The sequence below is a fragment of the Mustela nigripes genome, chromosome 8, assembly GCF_022355385.1.
Source record: "Mustela nigripes isolate SB6536 chromosome 8, MUSNIG.SB6536, whole genome shotgun sequence".
Taxonomy (NCBI): Eukaryota; Metazoa; Chordata; class Mammalia; order Carnivora; family Mustelidae; genus Mustela; species Mustela nigripes.
Window position 1 is genome coordinate 39,065,629 of NC_081564.1, and position 23,885 is coordinate 39,089,513.

At 41.4% G+C, this 23,885-nt stretch overlaps 1 protein-coding gene across 14 annotated transcripts in view; it reads left to right on the forward strand.

The window, feature by feature from the left end:
• The window catches only part of DLGAP1 (DLG associated protein 1), an 869,387-nt gene extending 853,950 nt beyond the window's left edge, over positions 1-15,437 (forward strand). For 11 of the 14 annotated variants that reach the window (XM_059409267.1, XM_059409264.1, XM_059409265.1 and 8 more), the window contains 3 exons: positions 4,236-4,327; positions 9,088-9,240; positions 12,091-15,437. In XM_059409267.1, coding sequence (XP_059265250.1) covers positions 4,236-4,327; positions 9,088-9,240; positions 12,091-12,300 — 455 coding nt within the window. In that variant the 3' untranslated portion in view covers positions 12,301-15,437. Of the gene's footprint in view, positions 1-4,235; positions 4,328-9,087; positions 9,515-12,090 lie in introns of those variants that run through there. The other 3 variants (XM_059409276.1, XM_059409277.1, XM_059409278.1) reach the window with 1 other exon arrangement.
• The last annotated feature ends 8,448 nt before the right edge of the window (positions 15,438-23,885 follow it).

Sequence of the window (23,885 nt, forward strand, 5' to 3'; positions counted from 1 at the left end):
GAGAGTGTTGATCAAGGAAAGAAATCACCCTCAGATGGCTTCATGTAAGTAGATTCAGATCCAGTTTTCAATATGTGTTGAGAGAAAAGAGCACAACTGGATGGGGAGGGAGAAGACAGGGCCCTAGCCACCCTCAGGCCCCAGGAAAGGTACTTCTTAGTTTAAGTCCAGATTTTCTCACAAGGAATAATGATATCTTCCCTGCCTCGCAGGGTCCTGACGGGATCTGATTTAATGTGCATGCAAAATACAAGGCTATAATATGAATAGACAGATTTTCTCAAAAACCAGTGCTGACCTTCCAGAAGATCTTCTTGGCTTTATGTGGTAAACTAACCCAGGCCTGTGCTCTCTTTTCTGATCCCCCATAGCCATCAACTAAATGCAGGATGAGAAGTTTCTAGAAGTGTAAGTGGGGGAGTTAGTATGGAGGTGCCTACCTCTGAAATGGAAGGAATTTAGTTCGCCAGAGTTTTGGGTTGTCATTTTGTACTTCCACTGAGGAACAGTCTAACAGCAGGGGAGGAAAGGATAGGGTAAAAGGAATCTTAAAAATGAACCATCAGGGGTTTTATAAGATACCTAGGGAGACCAGCCTTATCGACATAAAAAGAGTGGCACAGCAGAACAAGGCCTATAATATGACTAAATATTACATGAATAAATGGTATAATCTTGGTTAAATGGCATGCCTGAGGAAATACAGCAGAGAAGCATGATTCCAGAAGACGAAATGAATGAGGGGAGATGGATGGTACCAACTGCAGACTGTGTTTGAGCTTAACAATCTGGAAAAGGTACATGGACCTGAGCGTGAAGGAAACCAGCTAAATGTAATCCCAGGAGCACATCGTCTTCATTATCTTTTTTCTTTCTCATAACAAATATGAAATGTTCTATACATAACAAATATGAAATTTACCTTCAGGAAAGGGGGTGATCTCATACACCAAGTGTATGTCTAATGAGAAAAGAGAACTTCATTAGAGCTTTTTTCTCTTTCTTTCTTTTTTTTTTTTAAGATTTTATTTATTTATTTGAGAGAAAGAGCACAATTGGGGTGGAGAGAGAGAGAGTAAGAAGCAGACTCCTAGTTGAGCAGGGAGGCCAACAGGAAGCTCAGTCCCAGGATCCTGAGATCATAAGGCTGAAGGCAGATGCTTAACCAACTGAGCCACCCAAGCATCCCCATTTGAGCTTTCTTCTTAAAAATTAAAGTGAGTGGGGCACCTGGTTAGCTCAGTGGGTTAAGCCTCTGCTCAGCAGAAGCCTGCTTCCCCCTCTCTGTCTGCTTGCCTCTCCACCTGTGATCTCTCTCTCTGTCAAATAAATAAATAAAATCTTTAAAAAAAGATTAAAGTGAGTTTTTAGGAGGTGATTCTTGGTTTCACAACTGTGAGACCTTGACTCAAGCCCTAAATTGGGCTCCACACTCAGGGGGAGTGTGCTTGAGATTCTCTCCCTCCCTCTCCCTCTGCCCCTACACACATACACACACTCTCTCTCTCTCTCAAATAAATAAATAAATCTTTTTTAAAAAAACAAAGTGAGTTTTTAGTTCTCTAGAAACAAAAGTGTGGAGGACAAAGAGATAGGAATTACCGTCTGTTTGCCCCAAGCCCTCCTGTTGCGTGGTTTCACTAAAGGCCCACATCAGCATCTCCTTTCTCTCAGATTCTGGAAACACACACAAGCCAGTAGGGAATTTCCACTCAAGGAACATGATGGCAAAAACCTGGAAAACAGAAGGGACATGAGTCCACCCCAGTTATTTTTGCTCCAAATCTATAGCTCTCACCAGACCATCCTGAATGAAGACAGATATCCCTTGTTCTACTTTCAAGAAGACATCTATCCAAGTTAACCCTTACCTACACAGTTGAGTGTTACCTGAAAGATTGTTTGGAGCACTGCTTTCTTCTCATTTGAGAAACACTGTCTTACTCAGCTACTGTTGCTATGGTAGTCATACAGCTTGAGTATTTGGGTGTAATTGAAAATCTTTCGCTCACAGTTTTGAGGAATATCAGAATAGCTTGAGTTTCTGTGGGAGTTCCAGGAGTCATGCAAATTTCCCAGTCAGCAAATTGGAGACCCCTCAGTACTAGCTCTAAGCTCCCAGGATTCAATCTGAGATTTGCTGGTGTCACCATCCAATCCATCAGCAACATAATTCAGAATTTGCCTAAAGCCACATGGTCACTTAGGAAATGTCAGCTCAGAACTTCTCAGATTTGGGACAGGTCATCTGAAGCATATACCTGTCCCAGGCAACCAACCATGTTGGGTTACCTTTGAATAATCCAGACTTTGTTTTTTTTCTCCTCTCTTCCGGGCAGAGCAAGTGTGGGACACCCAGAGAGACAGAATAGTGTCCTGGCCTTAGGTCATAACATTTATTGGTCATTTGCTATGTATCAGACACTGTCCTAAGCATTTCCTACTATTACTGCTTTAAACTTTCCTGACAGTCCTATTACTAGGTACTGTAAGCCCCACTTCACAGATGAGAGAGCAGAGATTAAGTGACCGGTCCAGGGCAGGGGCTGGGAAGTGTGGGAGCCAGAGCTCTCCACGGCTCAGGGCCTGAACCCTTAGCTGCGAGGATGCCCTGTGTCTCCACATGCTCCACATGCTCTTTCCTTTCTAATTCAGGGGTGTGCAAAAGGAAGAAGGGCCTCACACCACAGATGCATTGGTTAAGATGGTTAAAAGATAACCCCCCCCAAAAGAGGTTAAAAGCCGCCTGGAAAGATTAAATACTTAACTTGAGGAATTGCTGCCCTAATGCTGTCAGGGGAACCCCCAGCTATCACCAAGGATGTAATTTCTTCAGAGGGGTTGTGGGGAGCAGCTGTGACGGGTGACAGAGAGCACATGAATGCCCTGACTTCCATGTAAAGGGGGGGCGATGTCAAAATATCAGAGTCATTCCAATGTGTCATGTGCTTCATAAACCCTTATCTAGGCTGGCAGTATTTTGGATTTGGGGTTTTTTTGATTTTTGTTTTTGTTTTTGAGCCTAGCAGTTTTAAACAGAGGAGAAAATACTAGAAAATCCTGCAACAACATGAAGTTTCCTTTTCTTTTGTTTCCTTCTCAGACTTTATGGGGACTGAGGTCGAGAAAGGGAGACCTCATTCCGCCCTGGGTGTCAGGCTCTGTCAATTCACATCTGAACAACCGTGGAGCAAACACCGCTTCTATCTTAGGTCACATCCCCGCACAGATTTCCAGGCGGGGCAAGGGCCCTGCCGAGGAGTCTCCCTGTCTGGTTTTCTGTGTGGCCCAGGAAGGGGCGAGCAGGGTGCCTTCTCCCCTTCCTTCCCGACGGGGAGGGCGTGTTGAGAACTGCCCGGTGGCGCTGGAGCCCCGGTCCCCACCGGGTGGAGGGAGGGCTTTGGGACAATGCAGACTCGGGACAGCTCCACGCAGAGCCCTTCCGCCTGTCTCAGAGTCTCAGCACGCCCGTCCGTTGAAAGGTTCTCGCCGTACTTAGTCTGCACGGAAGACAAGAAGTAGCTTGCAAAGGAGATTTTCAGCACAGTGCATAGGGAATTAAACCTATATTGACAATAAAATTGGTCTGTGGAGTGGAAAAGCTGGAACGGTGCTGGCGTTCCCTAGGCAACGGGCTGAAAATGTTCATTCCTTAGAAAATCCTTCAACTGGCCAAGGCACTTTCCTGACAGTCCCGGTGGCTGGGCTCCGGAAAAATACTGAAAGCTATGGATAGGATATGGTGAGTGTGCCAAGAGATCCACCCCCTCCCCAGGTCAGGAATGCTTTTCTTGGGTTTGGGTTTGCGTTGGAAAAGCGAGCTAGCAGACCATGATGGCTGACACAAATAAATCCATAACTATATTGATAAACTCTTGAAATTCATCCTTGCGGTAAAAGGGGGAGGAAGGGAAACTATTTGCCTCTTCTCTTGTAACCTCCAGCACTGTGATGGAAAACTCCATTATTCCTAAGAATACGCGGGATGAGCTTGTGGTTTGTTTTTTTTTTTCCAAGTCAATGTTATACTTTACTCTAGAAGTCTGTTGTTCCATAGACTAGCAGAGTAACAGCGGCAACTGCGCAGTGTGTGTGTGTGTGTGTGTGTGTATTCATGTGCTGTATGGGTGCTGTTTTCCCTAATTATTGCAGCACAATTTCCTCTTTGCTTTACCAGACTAAATCTCAACCATGAGACATAATGTGTAAACTTCTTGTATGTTTGCTTTTTTCAGTTCTAGGGAAAATCCGAACCGCAGTGGGCAGTGCCCAACTTCTCATGGCCCAGAAATTCTACCAGTTCAGAGAACTGTGTGAAGAAAACCTGGTAGGTAACATTCCCCATCACTACCACTTCCTAGTCAGGAGGAGAATGTGTTGCCAAGACTGGTACAACTAAAGTAAAACTGATTTTGAACCAAGTGAAGCCCCATTGGACTCTCTTACCTGCAATAGAATTTTCTGATGAATCTTATTTCCTACTCTTCTTAAAATTAGAACTGTTTATTTTATACTTAAATAATCTTAGGAGAAAAATCCAATCAAGTCGAAACTCCATTTCCTGTTTTGTTTTGGTTTTCGTAACAGAAATTTTTCCATTTTCCTGGCTTTCGCATGACAGCCCTGATTTCATTATTCTTACCAAAATACAGAACACCTGATATTTCAAAAATAAGAACCATTCTGGATAATGATTTTCCTTCTGAAATAGCCGTCTGTAACTATTTCATCATCAGGGGTTTCATTCAAGGCCAAGAGGTGGACGGCAGGCCAAAGTGTAGATTTGATCTCCTCGAGACGGATGAATCATTCATCCTTCTTGGACATACCAAAACCAAATAAGCAAAACGAAGAGAGAAAAACACCACTAGCATCAACAACATTTTTTAAATTGGCTGCAAAGTACAAGGACGAGAGCTTCCTCACATCTATACGCCTTTTTTTAAAAAACTGCCTACTATGTCTGCAAGTGTCGTTCCACAGGAATAGCTTTTATTGGTCAATTGTTGGTCAAGCTTGCTCTAAAATAAATAACATGAAAAGCAACTTGTTTATCTTATACAGAGTAAAATTAGCATGATTATTTGCAATCTAATTGACTCTGATTTTAGGGTCTTAACCACATCTTCTTGTTAACAAGGACAAATATAGGCTGAATGGGATTTACCAAAATAAGGTTCAATCAAGAGAAAATGGAAAGCATACAAAAGTTGGTGTTCTCTGTCCCTCTTCACCAGTCTTCTCTTTCCGAAACCTCCCTTTGGGATGATCCTTTTCCTTCTCCTCACACTCACCACCCACATCTGTAGTTTGTTTTCCCCTCCCTCAGCCAAAATTACCTGGCCCTTCCTCCACCTTCTCAGAAATTATAATCTGGATTATGAGACAATATAGGTTAGTAAATGCATTGATAAGTGAATTCAACAAATATTTTTTTGAGCTTCACCCTGTGCCATGAACAGAATTCCTGCTAATTTATAAACTTGCTAATGTGTCACAGATCTTAATTAACATGATCGTTGGCTCCTCAAATGTACAAAAGTACAGATAAAGCTATTTTTCTCAAACTGGCTAAAGGATACAGGGAAGCCACTCTAGGGCAAAGACGGCACACTTTTTAACAGTTGTACAATAAACAGGTGTATTATGAAGTAGAATGCAAACACTGTGCAGATTTTGAAGATGAAATCGCAGAGAAGACATTTGAAAACTTTGCAGATTTCTAGGAAAGGTTAACACTGTTAAAGCCAGCTTTTGACGTTTCCCAGTCCCTGATGGTTTCACATGCCTTAGCAAGTAGAGGAAGTTAGTTGTAAACGTGGGTAGCATGTTAGAGGTAGGAAGCAGAACCGTACTTCCGGCAGAGGGCCACTAATGGCTGCTTCAAGACCTGCCCCAGAAGGCAAGAAGGAAAACCAATCATGTGCTGGTCGCCACTTTTAGTTATTTTGATCTGGTTAAAACCTCAGAGAGACCCTATGGAGCAGATAGTGACATTATTTTGATGACAGATTTACAGCTGAGCAAAACTGAGATGGAAAAGCTAAATAACTTGGCCAGGAATAAAAAAATAATAAATAAATCAATAAATAATTTGGCCAGGGTCACGGGGTAAGAGGCAGAGCCAAGATTCAAATTCCAATCTGTTTGACCTCTGTCCCTTTTGATTTCCTCTCGACCCCCAAGATTCCCAAGATCTGAGTTCTATTCCTCACCCTCCTAGAGGGACATGGGGCTCATCAGTCATCTCCAGCTCCTCTGCAGCAAGAAGCATGGTGGCCAGATGTTGGCCTTGCGTAGCTCTGTAAAGCTGCACAAAAGTCCAGCTAACATTGGCCACAAACAGACCCGGCTCTCCTTTCTTGCGTTCTTATTCTGAGGAAGAAAACACCTGAAAACACCTGCATCTTAACCCAGACGAGACTCTCAGGCACAGAGTAAATGCATGAGCATTACTTTATCCTAACAAAACTAAACTAAGGAACCCAGCCCCCCTCATCCTTCCACAACCTCCACCACCTCTGACCTACAGGTCTGGTTCAGGCTAAGGCAAGAGCTGCAACTCCTTGTGCATGGAATGTCACATGACCCACAGATTCTCTTTCTCTCTGCTTCCCCATCTTTCCCCTTGATGATACGGAGGCAAAGATATTCTTGGTGAAGAGGGAACAAATTGCCCATCATACAAAGTTAAACAAACTCTTTGGGCCTACCTAACATTTCATGCATTGTTGCACTAGAACAATTTTGCCATTAGGGTCTGTAACCTAAAACACTTCAGTAAACTCCAAAATGTGAAAAATTTAGTTCTTAGTTACTGGTGAGATAAAGAAGACCATAAAACTCCATTTGCGATGTACTTTGTTAAAGCTATTTTCCATCTATTCTGAACCTAGATGTTGAGTTAACTTACTAAATGAAAATACCACAGGGAAATTCTTTAGTTGAATTCACAAGTCAGTAGACTAGAGTTTAAACCAAATACTCAGAAATTACATCTTCCAATGAATCCAGAACTATGGGTAGTTTGAGAAGTGTAAGTTTATAAATATGTTTTTACTTATATTCATTTTGAAACCAGACCAATAATGTTAGTCCATCAAGGGCTAAAAAGTTCTTTCCAACCTATTAACTTTGATGAGCACTGACTTTGTACTTTCTGAAAGTTGGTTTTTAAAGTATAGAATGGCCTTAGGTTATTATATGGCATGGGGTTTCATAGTATATCAGATTGCCTTGAATACCCACAAAACCAAAACTGACCCAGATGGAAGCCTCTGACATCTGGAGGCTCCCACCCACCTAACTATGAATACCTTTGGCTACCATTGGTGGTAGTGATTAACAATGAGCATGACCCCTTCAATTTCTTATATGTTTTGTCTGTTTTACATCATAAAAAAAATATATATGATCATATATAAAACTATTATATGTATGCAATCATACATATAAATTATTATATGTAATCATATAAATTAAATGAGCCATACTTTGTAGTACCTGTCAGGGATATATGGATAGTGAAAAAAAGTCAATCCTTAGACACTAAAGAATGTTTAATATTATCTAGAAAATGTGTCATTACAGACATCTATGTGTATGTATAGATATGTGTTCTCACATTTGCTATTTTATGATATGGTTGATTTAAAATGAATTCATTTCCAATGATTTTGCCAAAGTACTTGTATGATAAAATGACTTCTTATACTAGCAACATTGTGATTGCTAAAAACATAGTACTTTAAAAATCCAATATTTTATTACTCATCATTTGTTTACCTTATTGTTTTACTCAACACAATTGTTAAAACAAATCTTATTTTAGATTCTTTATCTGTTCTCTGAATAAGTGGGATGGTGTGGAGTCAATTCCAATCCTAATAATAATAATATATTGTATTTTTCCCCAGGGACAGTATCTTCATTTAGATATATTTCCTTAAAGGTTTTATTTATTTATTTGACAGAGAGCAAGATCACAAGTAGGCAGAGAGGCAGGCAGAGAGAGAAGGGGAAGCACCCTCCCCGTTGAGCAGAGAGCCCGATGTGGGGCTCTATCCCAGAACGCTGAGATCATGACCTGAGCTGAAGGCAGAGACTTAACCTACTGAGCCACCCAGATGCCGCTAGATATGGTTTAAATGAATCTTGACATAGTTTTTTGAAAAGTTTGGACTCTCTCCCCATACCACATTGATAGATGTATTACAAAAGAAGAGTTTTACAACCTTGACATTTGAGAATCACTGACTCAGACAGATGAGTGTATAAAATTACCATTTGAAACAGAATCTTTAAAAAAAAAAAATAGCATCAAACTCATTGAAAGAGAGAGTAGAAAAGTGGTTGCCAGGGGTTTTGGGGTGGAGGGGAAAGGGAGAGACTGGCAAAAAGATAGATTTTCAGTTACAAGATGAATAAGGTCTGAGGATTTAATGGGCAAGATGATGACTATAGCTGATAACACTGTATTGTATAACTGAAATTTGCTGAGAGTGGAACTTTAAATGCTCTCACACACACACAAAGATAAATATGTGATGTGATGGAGGTGGTTATTAATTCTATGGGATGAGTCCTTACCCAGTGTGTGTAAATATCCAATCATCATGTCGTACACTTTAAATTACCTTACTGTTGTCAATTATTCCTTAATAAATCTTTATAGATATATGGTACATAGGTAGATAGATAAGATTGCCATTTGTAGCCTCACTCTTTTTTTTTTTTTTTAAAGATTTTTTATTTGTTAGAGAGAGAGAGAGAGAGATACAGAGCGCAAGCACAGGCAGACAGAGTGGTAGGCTAGAGGCAGAGGGAGAAGCAGGCTCCCTGCCGAGCAAGGAGCCCAATGTGGGACTCGATCCCAGGATGCTGGGATCATGACCTGAGCCGAAGGCAGCCGCTTAACCAACTGAGCCACCCAGGCGCCCCGTAGCCTCACTCTTATCTCCTATTTGAAAGCCGAAAGGAACTCATCCCCCGTACATTATTTAAAATATTTTAAAATAGCCCTTTGGTCCTGCACTTATTATCACAGACTTTCTCTAAAGTGTGAATGTTTTTCTTTCTCTTGTACAGAATCCCAATGCTCATCCGAGGCCCACCTCACAGGATTTGGCCGGGTTCTGGGACATGCTGCAGTTGTCCATAGAAAATATTAGTATGAAATTTGATGAACTTCATCAATTAAAGGCCAATAATTGGAAACAGATGGATCCTCTTGACAAGAAGGTAGAACAATGTAGATTTTGTATGGTTCATTTAAAAACCTGCACAAACACTGGACAGTCTAAATAGGCTTCTGCATTCAGTCTTGCTGTTTACAATGTGAAATGGAGCTGATATCATATTAATCTCATTGTAATGACAATGTTTACATAGTAATCATTTGGGATATTATCTGTAATATGTTTCAGGCATATTTTTAAAGAAAAACCTGTCTTTGTGAATTGGAAAATGGGAATGTGGCTTTTTTGTTAATTAAACTTTAAGTTAAATCACTTTAGTCACTGGAAGGAACTGCCTCCATTTTGCTTTTTAAACTAAAATAAATGACATCTTCAGTGCATGATTATATAGAGCAAGAGTTCAACTTCCTTACACCCGTAGGATGTGTTTCGGAGAAAAATAGGAAGCCCTGAAAAACTAACCGACTTTGATAATCATTTCATAAATATAGTAATAAAGAAACCACTGTTGTTCAAGTTTAAAAATATACTCCATAAAGCTTCACAGTAATCATAAATGTTGGGGGTTTTTTGTTTTTGTTTTTTGGGTTTTTTTAAGAGTTTTACTTTGGGTTGATTTGCCTTGGGGAATATTGCTCACTGGGATTCTCATTCAACAGTCTAGAAATAAAGACTCAAATTCTTTTACTTTAACAAATAAACTGCAATTTTCACATTTGATTATGGTGGCTCCACCGGGCTCACACAGGTATCCAGTATCTACCTCCCTAGGCCTCCTGTCATGCTTGACTTTTTTAACCCTTTGCTTTCCTAGGGCCTGAGGTCAAACAGTTCTGAGAGATTAAGCTTCTAAAAATTAGACTTGGCTATTCCCATGAAGCGTTGGCGGCCCTGCCCTTTTCAGATCTCCTTACCTCTCAGAGAGCTAACAGCAATCCAATCCATTCTGCTGCTCTCCATCATGTTATCTGAGTTCATAGGGTCAGTAGACTCCCAGGAGAAATCCAGTCCCCAGGGCCATGCCTAATTGACAGGAGGGTTATTGTCATTGTCCCTCATCTCCAATACTATCACCAACAACCTGGGAGCTTTTAGTGTTAAGCATGAAAGTACTATTGATATATGTGTGTCCTCTGACTTGGGAAGCCAGACATCTGCACTCAATCTAGTTTTCTTTAATCTGTGTTTAAAACTGTCTACTAAATAAGCTTTTAAATTGTTCTTATATAAGAAAACACTACGGATGTACATACATACTGGTAATTTAGTTTCTAGAGTTGATCTATCTAACTTCTCATTCACTGATTTTTTTTTCAAATATTACTTTTTTTTAAGTACAAGTAAAGGAGATATGACTAAAATGTTTCCAATATTCTCACTCTTCAAAAATATCAAGTTACCCAACAATGAAGATTTAAAATGTCCAAAAAATTGTGATGCTAAGAATTGACATATGTACCCTGTTGAGTCATTAGTGAACTGGATTTCTAAATTTTTATACACTTTGTCTATGCCTAGAGCTTTTCAGCACCCCACGAACTTGAGGGGAAGAACGAAGCACAATCAGAGTTGGCCAAATATCGTTTGCACTCTGTACTTTCCTTTTCTGTCCACCCAGACTCCACTTTAAATAGCCTGTGGGCAATTCTAATGTAATAAATTTATCCAGTCACTTCCCCCAGGCAAGCAAGGAGGATTTGAAGCAATGAGTGTGTGTTAAGAGACAAAGAGTGCCCCTTGGAGAATCACAGAATCCCTATTTTAAGATAACCTTCACAGTTGTGTCATGAGAATTGAAGGTATTTCACTAAAAATGAAAACAACAGATTCACACGGATCTTTTCCGGGCCTGAAAGATCACCAGCCTTAAAAATTCCTTCGTGGTATAAGTTTGCTTCTTTCCTACTATGTGCCCCCCCCCACCTCCCCCGGGGACCCAAGTATTGAGTGGCTTTTGTCTGTGCAGTGGCATTTAAAAATTTCCGACCATTTCATAGTTTGCTGATGCTGAGGGAGAGCTTCTTTCAGTCCCGTGTTAAATTTTCACCACACAGTGTCTGTCCCTGTGACTGGAATTGCCTTCTGGGCCACCACAGCCATCCTGAGGCCCCTAAGGAGTGATATCCCAGCGGGATGTTTTAGAAGCTATCCGGGAACTGATTCCAGCCCCCCCATCCCCCCACTCCCGCTCCCAATATAGGAACTGTATCAGTGTCCTCACTCCAGGGTGACCCCGGAAAGAATATCGCTGTGTGTTTGTGTGTGATGTGCAAACGGGTATAATAACTCACTTTGACATCGACAAAGCTAAAGAACACAGCTTTATCATCTCTTCTTCTATTGGCCATCCAGGTTTGGGTGGGCCCCGGGAGAGGGCGGGGATGTTTTCAAACTCTGAACCAAGCTTTGAGCTTTACCCGTTGCCTCACCTCTTTAGTGGGGACGCAGAGTTCCTGGAGGCAGCCGCTGCCCCCCAACCCATCTCTGGCACCCGGAAGAGTCTGGAGCCTCCAGAGAGAACCACACTTAATGTGCTGGGAGCCGCAGCCTTTCAGAAAGGGGCATTTTAAATACCCACATCCTTCCCTTGGAAAGACTAGTTCTGCAATTCAGCCTTACCCTTGGCCTTAGGCTTACCCGTAATTGTTTTTCCCCCTGTAACTTTTGAATACCCAAGCCAGAATAATAAAGAAAAAAAAAATATATATATGCATTTATTATATATTCACAGTGTGCAGATCAGAGCTAACCACCCTTAGGTTTTAAAAAAAAAAAAAAAAAAAAAAAAAGGAAAAGGAAAAAGTGTGCGTGCTCTAACTACTGACCTATCCCAGTTTTTCCCAAGCTTGTCCTGAGAAGCTGTGTAATGTCCTGAACCTTCTGCTTTGATCAGGAGAGAAGGGCCCCTCCTCCAGTGCCAAAGAAGCCGGCGAAGGGCCCCGCGCCGCTGATCCGGGAGCGCTCGCTGGAGAGCTCGCAGCGCCAGGAGGCCCGCAAGCGCCTGATGGCCGCCAAGCGCGCCGCGTCCGTCCGCCAGAACTCGGCCACCGAGAGCGCCGAGAGCATCGAGATCTACATCCCCGAGGCGCAGACCCGGCTCTGAGCGCCCGGCCCCGCCGCGCCGCCTCCGCGCTCTGTCCTCCCTCCGCCCCCCTGCCCGCCCTCCGAGCCCGTCCGTTCCGGAGCTCAGTGACTTCCACTGTCGCGGTGTAGTTGTCGGTCTTGCAGGAGCCGTCCCCCAGTAGCCCCCGCAGCCCGGACCGGTTTGCCCATGTTCTCCACCGAGCTTCGCCACCCGTACCGACGCGTCACCCTGCCTCATCCGGAGAGCCGGCCCTTTCTTTTCTTGGCAGAACCGAACCCACCTGTGTAGAAATGGCCCCTTTAGGTCGCCCACCATCCTCAGTTCTCCCGAGTTAGTCTGTCCCTAGAGCTCAGCAATATAAAATCATAGGGTATTTCAGAAATCCAGTATCACAGGGTGATCCTTTGGGACTTAACCGTCTTCCACGTTGAAAGATACTAGGGCTCCGATTCCCTTTATTTCCCCTAAACGGTTATTATTTTGTAAAGCAGATGGAGCACTTTATTTCCAACCTCAGAAATCACGCCATCTCACCGGAATCGATGAGTGTCAAGCCAAGAGGGGACCAAGTTGGGCCGTGGGTGGGGGACCTGGATACGTAGTGGGGAAGGGGGAAGCGAAATCCGCAGGTGCTGGCGGTACCTGCTTCAATCACAGCTGCACAAAACTGCCTCACTGTTATTCCATCAATCACTGCTTCAAATGTTTCAATCAGCAGAAGATTGTAAATTCGATCTTTCAGGGAAATTAATCTATTCTGAAAGGCAATAACATGAAGAAAGGCAAGGAAGCACTGATAGTTTCAGATATACTACATAAGGGGGATTTTTTTTTGTTCTATTATTAAGAAAATTTAGACCTGAAATGTTTTATCAACTTTTATTGTACTATGTGTATTATATTGTTGTTGTGGTGGGGGTCTTTAAAGGGGAAAGTGTCAGTCCTCTTATTTTGTTAGTGTCCATCCTGGGGGGCCCACCTAATTACACGTATAGAAGTACACATCCGCTTAAGAAGTGATGGAAATGGCAGCTAGGGTGTTTTCAGAGAGAAGTTTGGATTTTCCCATCATCCCTTTGAATGCTACACATCCATCTGTTGTAACCCAGTAGTTTGTAATGCAGACATATTTTCTCCTTTGGTCTTCTCTCACTACTACGTAGAGCCCTATCCCACCCCAGCATAAGGATCGTGTCCTACATCAAACCGATAAAATCAATTTTCTACCCAAGCAGATCGGCAGCCTCATTCCAAAGAGCTGCCCCTCATCTTGAGGTCCCAGGTAGTGAGAGAAGAAATTTGATTTGGAAGGTTCAGCAACCAACAGGAAGTGGGGGAAAAGTCATGATCCAGAAGCATTGAAAGAAACCCAGGCTTTTGGCGGAGAATGTGGATTTATGCTTTTAGTCATGACGGATGGGCAGTGTGCACTTTGCATCTAGCTGAAGTTATCTTTAAATGCCCTAACTCGTAGCAGTTTAAACATTTAGGAGGTGGTGATCTTAAAGAACACTGGCATCTTATGTCCAGCTCCCAACCCCAAAGCATTAGGAATTACCATTGAAAAATGACGGTTGAAAAATACACATTAAAGAAGCTTGCACCAGAGCTCTTTTAAAAAATACACTCTCGTAGCCAGGTGCTAATTTAATTTTATTTATGAAATTAAGAGAGGTGATGGGTTCTGGCAACAACTATTTTCACGGACATATTCTAAAACCACTAGGGAATTCGCTACCTCTCAGAGCCATTGATGCTTTGAGCTATCTTTATAAACAGGGCACAAATGTTTACTGCTGTGGTTTACAAGAAAAGGGCTACTAACTTATTTAAAAACCAACCAACCAACTTTTAACTAGAGTGAATAAAGCACCTTGAGTGCTTTGCACGATGGGAGCTTACCGAGATTTTGAACTTCAAATGTCCACTTCTGTTAAAAAGAGTATACCTTTTCTTTGCTTTGCAGCAGCAATGGAAGGTCACACAAAGTTTGCATCAAGTAAGGCCAACTGCCGCCTTGGGTAGCCTATAGTCACATTCAGTCTTGAAAATGACTTGGAACTCATAGACTAACTGAAGGAAGCGATATCCACTAGAAGACCCATGTTCCCAACTACAGCTCCATGCCCTGAAATAGAGATGAGATTGGGATTAGGAAATAGATTTCTAATACGATTCAAGATCATCCTACAGTATTTTCTTTGGAAACTGGTTTAGCCCAGGATATTTTAAAGAGAGACAAGAGAAGGCCTATTTATCTTGTCTACATGAATGGTATTTGTATATTCATAAGCTATTTTTGGTAAGAATTTTAAATCTTTTAGCTGACTGCCTACAGGCATCATGACCTCTGCCTTCCTTAAAAACACAAATTGTACAAACACTTTATAAAAAGCTAATTATGGATCTTAAAACATGACCCCACATAAAGCTGCTTGTTAACCACTTGCCCCCTTAAGCTGACATCCATGAGCATAACCTTTGTTACATTGTTCTTTTTGATGTATTTGTAGAAATGTTTTTTAGTTCATAATGGAAAATGTATGTACCCTGAAAAATTACTTATTTTGTTTAACTTTGGTATAAAGCTGTTTGGGCATTTTCTTGGGGAGGGGGGAATTACAAAAGAAGTTTGTCTCCCACATCAAAAAACGTTCAAAGAAATTAAGTATTTATTATATTTTTTGCAGATGTTTCCATACAATTCACATAACCTTTTTGTAAAGAGAGATGAAGAAATGGATTAAAGATTTTTAATATTTGAAATGGTAAATAGAACTAATTTATTTGTAATATATTTCTGTTATTTATAGGTGTTTCCTTAATGTTTTACTGTGCATTACCACTTTAATTTAAGCCTTATCCTTGTGAATTTACCATTTCTTTTTTAAAACATGTCTAGATGCATATTTTAAATAACTGGAATGTAAATCACTAGCATATCTGAATTCCCGATGTAATTTTTAAAAATTATTTTGGTTTGGAAAAAAAGATTCATTAGAAAGCCTTCAGATGGAGGGGTGGGGAACATTTTTATGGCTTTATGAAGTGGAATTTCATAGGCTTATTTACCTAGATTGTGTGTGGACAAAAAAAAAATTGTAAATAGATGAATGTTTCCCATAATGTAAAAAGAAGAAATTAATAAAATAATAATGCACTGCTTTCAGGTCTGTGAGTTTTCACTACAAAGCCCTGCTTCTCCCAAAATAAAATTGTCTTTGGAGGGAATAATTAAGTAATTAAGAAACACTATCATTCTAACTTTCATTGTGACAACACATATGCTAGCCACTGTTGAACAGGTGGGTAGACGTTGTATCCTATCTAAGGGATCAAAACACTGAAAACCAAAAGGCCTTTTACTGGGAGGATCACATGCATCTGAAAGGTTCAGGTCAGGAGCTGTATATTTCATGAAAGAAATTATTAGCCTCTCAAACACATGTAGATCTGTGTGTATTTTACCCACTTGTATCTCTTCTCAAACATTTCATTCATTTTGTTTCCTACATAGCCTCTACCCTTGGAAGATCAGAATAATGCTTTGTGGTTTTTATTTCATCCCAAAGTAATGAAAAACTATCCTCACTGAGGCTTAGTGACTTGCCCAGTGGGATATAATTATCAAGTGACACATTTGGGTCCAAAATCTAAGCCTTTGTTCAGCTTCCTCTTCAGTGGGGTCTCTGTCCTTCTTCCCACATTTAAAATTGATAATTATTTGGCACTGTCCATTTCCTCTGGTTTTCATCGTGGTCATATTCATTAACCTTACTTTATACACGAAAATACAGACTTACCCCCAAACAGGTAAATTAGAATGTTTTATGAAGTGGCCTTACACATCTTTGAAAATGCCAAACTCTGAAACCTGTGTCCACAGTGGTTTTTCCCCACCAAGCTCTTGGGCAAACCCACCCATGTATATGCATAAAACGTGGAAATTAAGCAGATCAGCCACTTTTTATTATTTTTGTACATAATAACACAATGTATGTTTGAAACTTTTTAAAAAATATCTTATTTATTCATTTGAATACAGAGAGAGAGAGAGAGAGCACAAGCAGGGAGGTGGAGCAGCAGGCTTAGGGAGAAGAGAAGTAGATGCCCTGCTCAGCAGGGAGCCAGCTGCAGGGCTCCATCCCAGGACCCTGGGATCATGTCCTGAGTGGAAGGCAGACGCTTAACTGACTGAGCCACACTGGGGCCCCTTGAAACTGTTTCAAAAGAGGATTAATCAAGTGGCTCAGTCTCTGTGAAACTGCAAAGATCTCATTACTTGGTTTTGTGCACTAACTATTCACATAGCGTGACCAGCGATTATACTTCTTGCCTTTTACCTAGTTAATTCTTATATCTCACTGGGGCTTCTTAAACATTTTGGCCAATTCCAAAACAAAATGAGTTTCTTTTTTGCATGTAAAACTGACTTTCAATGAAGCAAATTTGACTTTCAATGAAGCAAAGTTGAAATTTGCTTCATTGAAATTTGTTTTTTATAGAAATTGAACAAAATTGTTTGCTCTAAACATGAAAGAAATTTTTAATATCTTTGAAAGCCACCCCTTGAAAATACAAATTGATTTTTGTTTAAATAAATGGCATGTTAAAAATCATAGCGTCTGAATGTGTTCATTCTCAAATGCCAGTGATACTGAAGGGTGTGAAATGTACCTGAGGTTTGCTCACTAGTCTGTTTGACTTTCAGCTGCTAAACCAAGATCAGATCAGCTCCTTTTGCAAACAGAAACTGGCAATAGTGTCTGAAAACCCTCTGTGGGTCCCAATTCATTTGCTATGAGTGTACAGACTAGGTCTTAAATTCTTCTGTAAGTCACTGATTATCTCCCCTAAAACAGAGAGAGGAAATAGTGTGCTACTTCCTGGTCCATATGCTTCCCTCCGGGCTTACTGCTGGCTTAGGGAGGCATCACCAGACAATCGCAGGAATGTGAAATCCCAGTACCAAGGATTCCTGATTCCTGGGTCTCCATTTAGCCTGCCAATGGATTATTTCATTATGTTTCTGTGTAAATGAGCACAAGCCTGAGTTTATAGAAAATGGCTGAAAGCAGGAAAGCCCTCTGATAAAAACCAAAAGTCAAGTTCTGCCATGTAGCTGATTCAACTCGCTATTCATTGCACGGATGTTTTCATCAGGGCGTTTGAAGACTGCCATTCTTCCTCCTCACACTTGGAGCCTTTTTCTTCCTTCCATATTACTTCATACACGAATCATTGTCACAGGGAGCTTCTATAGAGATCACGATAAAGAGATTTTCCAGTAGAAAAAATCACCTTTTAACTTTGGAAAGAGAGAAAGGGAAGCAAATTGTCATAGTTTTCTTTTCTGCTACAAAGGAGGAAAATGCATTCTCCCTACTGACACTAAGGAAGGTGATATACAACAATTACAGGTTCTGGGCACCTGGGTGGCTCAGTGGATTAAAGCCTCTCTGCCTTCGGCTCAGGTCATGATCTCAGGGTCCTGGGATAGAGCCCTACATTGGGCTCTCTGCTCAGCAGGGAGCCTGCTTCCTCCTCTCTCTTCCTGCCTCTCTGCATGGTTCTAATCTCTGTCTGTCAAATAAATAAATAAAATCTTAAAAAAAAAAAACAATTACAGGTTCTGTAGTCTTAAGTCCTAGTGCTTTCACTGCTTCTGGGGGTCATGCTTGGAAATAGAAAATACTCCTCCTGCATAGCTACCCTTCTCTCATCAGTTGATGAGCCCTTCCTTCTTCCTAGGGCTTTCAAGTCCAATGCCTGCCAGCAATATCTATTATGAAAAATGAAGAGAAACATCTGGGGACCTAAATAATACTATATGGATGGCCCCATAAAGTGTATTGGGGGAAACATCTCTCCAGGGTAAAATAAAAACATTTTACTAACTTTAAAAGATGGCTCATTTGAAAGGATTTTTGGTCCTAGGAAATAACTCTTTCTATTGAAATGTTTATTTACTTCTGTAAATTAATTTTTTTTAAGTAACCTCTACACCCAAGGTGGGGCTTAAACGCACCACCCCGTGATCAAGAGTCCAACTGAGCCAGCCAGACACCCCCATAAAATGTCTTTTTAAAAATATCAGCTTTGGGGCGCCTGGGTGGCTCAGTGGGTTAAGCCACTGCCTTCGGCTCAGGTCATGATCTCAGGGTCCTGGGATCGAGTCCCGCGTCGGGCTCTCTGCTCAGCAGGGAGCCTGCTTCTCTCTCTCTCTCTCTCTCTCTCTCTCTGCCTGCCTCTCCGTCTACTTGTAATCTGTCTGTCAAATAAATAAAATCTTTAAAATATATATATATATATATCAGCTTTGTCACCATTGTTTCCTTTCTAGAATAACCCCTAATGTACTTTGCAACCTTGGCCAATACAATGTCTGTCTGTAATTCCCAAGTATGAAAAGAAGCAGACCTCAAAGGCAGCACTTAAACAAAGGCAAGCAGGAGATAGTTTATATAATTTACTCTTAGATTCCTTTGCAGCTTGATTTAATGTAACACATTGATCAAGAGCCTCCCTTCTCCCCAGCACACTCAGTGAAGATACTTCTCTCATCTACAGCCTGGTCCCTGGCCAGAGCAGTACCTGGGAGATCTTGGTGAGCCTGGCATTTCCAGTGTTGAGCTGGACAAGCATGAAAGAGCAACTCAAGGGCTCCTGAATTATTTCCTACATTAGTCAAGCAAGGCAATGAGTCTGAAATGATTGAAGGACGATCCTTTCAAAAGAACTTGTGTCTTCGTGTGTAGGCTTGAGTGGGTATACCAAGGATTCCTTGGCTAGCAGACCGTTCAAAATGAAATCTTACAGAGAAAGGAAAAAACTGATTGATCGTTTGGAAAATTAGAACAGTGGAGAGATGTTGGTATGGGAAAATGTTTGTTTGTTTGTTTGTTTTTAACTGAATGTGAGTGAGTATTAAACACTTAGTAAATAGCGGTGAAATGAGGTATAATTATTCAGATAATTCTGAGTAATTCTGGAGACAGAGAAAGAAAGTAAAAAACCCTAACCAAGCAAGCCTGAGATGTCCCTGTGTTAGACTCTTCTGGACCTGTCAGTGGCTGAATTCATCATGTAGTTTTTCTCAAGGGCACTTCATTTTAAGATAGGTTAAGAGAAGGCCAAGGACTAGCTATTCTTCCAGCAAAGGCAACGCATTAGAATTGGGTTAAATATTCTACTGAGAGAACTTGAGTTAAATATTAAGGAAATGCTTACTGGAGGAAAGTATGAGGTCTTGACTACCTTGAGAACCTTGGTATATCATCCTGAGAGAAGTTACTGTGACAATGGTGTCACTTCAAGAAAGAAGGCGGTTCTTAGTATTTAAATTTGTTTATTAGGGCACCTGAGAGGCTCAGTTAGTTAAGCATCTGCCTTCGGCTCAGGTCATGATCCTAGGGTCCTGGGATTGAACCCGGTGTGGGGCTCTGTGTTCAGGGGGGAGCCTGCTCCTCCCTCTGCCTGCCGCTCTCCTGCTTGTGCGTGCGCTCTCTCTCTCTGTCAAATAAATAAATAAAATATTTTTTTAAATATATTTGTTTATTATATAATAAATACAGAAAAGAAAGGTCTCTCGCCCCCTCCACACCTCATAATCCCTGTTGGCTTCAGCCCAAAGTAATAATTTCCAAGCAGCGTTTCTGTCACTGACTACAGATTCACAAGCAGAGAGGATCCATCTGGGAGGAAACAAGGGCAAAGGGAAAGTCCCCACACCCTCCAGGGGAAAGACCCATGTGATATATATATATATTTCTAAAGATTTTATTTATTTATCAGAGGTGGGGAGAGAGCGAGCACAGGCAGACAGAGAGGCAAGCAGAGGCAGAGGGAGAAGCAGGCTCCCTGCTGAGCAAGGAGCCCGATGTGGGACTTGATCCTAGGACGCTGGGATCATGACCTGAGCCAAAGGCAGCTGCTTAACCAACTGAGCCACCCAGGCGTCCCCCATGTGATATTTTGATTGTAATATTCTGACTTGGGGTTGGGTAGGAAAGAATTGCTATAGGCTTACAAATATTCCCAGTATTTCTCTCAGAAACTAGACTGACTCTCTGATCCTCTTCAGAACTGTGCCATGAGTGGGCCTGTCTGGCCAGCAGAAACAGCGCCATTCTGCAAGTGGGAAAGAGCTCAGGTTATGGCCAGACTGCCTGTGTTGGAATCCCAGTTAGACCACTGACAAGCTGTGTCTTTGGGGGCAAGTTATCTAACTTCTCTGTACCTCAGTTTTCCCACCTGTACAATTAGGATGGAAATGGTACTTACCTCATAAGGTTATTCTAAGGATTAAATAAATCAACACATGTAAAGCTCTTAATATGGTGCCTGGCACATGGTAAGCACACAAAGATTCATTCTCATTATTATCATCACCATTATTATTACACATTTGCATGTACATTTACTGGGAAAGTGCTTTGTGTCCTGACTATATTGTTTCATATGCAGCTCGTAGCTTAATTTTCACAGTAACCCACACTGAGATAGTCACTTACAGGTAACTTATAGGGAGCATCCCAAGGTCCCTGGGTAACTGACCGAGCTAGTCTTTCAATCCCATCTAACTCTAGATTATTTGTTCATAGATGTACAATTTGTGCAAGCAAAGCCATTTATCTGTCGGTTTTTTACTGGTGATAAAGAAACACATATGAAAATTTCAAACAGAACAAAAGGGTGGACGTTGAAAATAAGCCTATTTTTCTGCTCCAGTTCTGCAATATTCAACAGCTTTGAACAATTTATTGTTTTTCCTTTTGAAATTTGTCTATGCATACTGAAGCATATATATTTTTTATTTCCCCACAAACATGAAGCAGACTAGACACATTCCTTTATTATTTGCTTCCCTTCGTTTAATGACGTATTGCATCACTTCAGAACGTTATGACCCACCTATTCTCTTTATTGGCTCCATAGCATGCCATTTTACGGGTGAACCATAATATATTATTTAGTCCCCGGGTTGATGAACATTTAGGCTATTTCCTCAGCACGCTATGACAAACAAAATCTGCAGTAAAAATCGTTTCACAGTGTATCCTCAGTACATGTGGAAGCTGTATCTACAGGTTTACTCCAAGACAAATAGACCAATTAGACGTGTACTTTGTTTCAAATATTGCTAATGACCTTTCCAAAAATACTACCTTGATTTTCAGTTCACCATACATGGACGCATTTTAGCACCTACTTTTGCAAACAAGGAAACAGATCGTTCATACAGTGAATTTCAAGGCATGTTTAGAACAGCAGCAACAACAACAACAACAACAACAACAAAACCCTGGAATCTTCCAGTTGGCTTTCAACAAGGAAGGAAAAAAAGTCTCTGGAGATGTGGAGGTGGTTCCCATGCAATCTTTGATGTAACTCTCAGAACAAAGGTACCAGAACTGAAGGAAAAAAGTAAACACAGCGTCAACCATAGAGTGTGAACTCATCTGGGGAACTGGGTCTATTTGCATACACCTGAGATGATAGCCTGAGAGCCCAGCAGGCTCTGACACCGGGCGGGGGTGGGGGTGGGGGTGGGGGTTGTTGTCTAGGTGCCCCGGAGGGTTTGGGGTTGGCTGCACTGGGGCAGAGCACCTTAACGGTTAGTAGGTCTATACCACAGGACTATACCAAACTTCCATACAAGGAAGTTTGTTTTTTTCTTTAGTTGTTGTTTTTTTTTTAAGGTTTTTATTTATTTGACAGGTAGAGAATACAAATAGGCAGAGAGAGGCAGAGGTAGAGAGAGAAGCACACTCTCAATTGAGCAGGGAGCCCAACGCAGGACTCATTCTAGGACCCTGGGATCATGACCTGAGCCAAAGGCAGCCACTTAGGCGCCCCTCTTTAGTTATTTGTTGCTTTTTTTTTTTTTTTTTAAAGAAACTCCTAAAAAGGCTTTAAGATGATTTATGGAATGAAAACATAAAACTCCAAACAATTTTTTAAACAAAAGAAAGAAAGGAAAAATTGATGGATGACTTCACCAAGCTCTCAGGCCCCCAGGATCCTGAGTTGTCAAATGAATACTCCATTTCTTTCTAAGCTTCCAGACAGCCATGGCAAAGTGGTCAGCATTTTAAAGATTGTCCTGGGCAGCCTGGTGGGCTCAGTCCGAAGAGCAGGCAACTTTTGGTCTTGGGGTTGTCAGTTTGACCCCACGCTGGGTGTAGAGATGACTTAAAAATAAAATCTTGGGGCGCCTGGGTGGCACAGTGGGTTAAAGCCTCTGCCTTCAGCTCAGGTCATGATCCCAGGGTCCTGGGATCCAGCCCTACATCAGGATCTCTGCTCAGCAGGGAGACTGCTTCCTCCTCTCTCTCTGCCTGCCTCTCTGCCTACTTGTGATCTCTGTCAAATAAAAAAATAAAATCTTTTTAAAAAATTAAAATAAAAAAATATAAAAATAAAATAAAAACAAAATCTTAAAAATAAATAAATAAACAAAGTTGGTCTTCCTTCAGTTTGGAGACTCCAAAACTTTTAAAGTTCCTTCCATGCTGAAAGAGCTACCAGAACAATTTTGCATATGTCACAGACCCAGTGGTGTGAGTGCCACTGCCTTGCTAATCACAACACTGACAAATGTCCACGTAGAAGGAAGTACAACTACTACTGTGTCTTTTAAAATCAACCTTCTTTTATTTAACTGATTTGAGTGACTTCTGGTTCTTGGCAAACAAATAGTCCCATAAGAAGACAGAGTTAGTTCGGACATCCTTGTTGAGACTGACATCCTTTGGAGTTCAATCCAAGAATATGTCCTTCCCTCTAGGAAGTAAGCAATATTTTAGTGGGCACTTTTTTTTCTTTTCTTTTCTTTTCAAGCAGACCTCCTGACAAATAAGAAATCCTCCTTTTCCTGTTCAGACGGGACCATATCAGAGCGTGTGACTTTCAAGACCTATTTGTCTGTGAGCAGGAACTCTTCATTTCCCAAAAGCATCCCTTTGTCTCACTAAAGGTTGCAACCCTTTCTTCCCAGCAGGCTTGGCTGCTCTTGCTGGGCGGAAGTAGCTGCTGTCCCTCAGGGCTGTTACCACCTGACACCGGTGTTCACGCTGTGACCCAGAGGGCAGTTTCAGCCAAGTTTAGGCAAACAGCCCTGTGCCTTTTAACACACATTAGGACAGAGGACTCTTCTTCAGTGTGGGAAAGTCCACAGAGGACTTCAGACAGCAGCTAGGGTTCTAAAGTCTGGTTAATACTTCAGCCCCAGCCCTCGAAAGACTATGCTTGGATGTTGAATGTAAAAGACGATTACTTTATTAAGTGTAAAACTCTGGGCTGAGCTGTCCCTACCCTCTCACAGTCACATTCTACTGTATGGAAGCTGGGAGAAGGGAAGGGAAGGAATCACACTCTGCAAATGCAGAAGAAGAAAACTAGACGATAAGCTGAAGATAGACCAAAGCCTTCTGCCTTTGACAAAGTACATCAGGTGATTAACTGCAGCGAAGGAGGCAAAGATTTATGGAAGGTGGGGTTTGACTTGCAGACCTTTTTTTTTTTTTAAGATTTTATTTATTTATTATACAGAGAGAGACATAGCAAGAGAGGGAACACAAGCAGGGGGAGTGGGAGAGGGA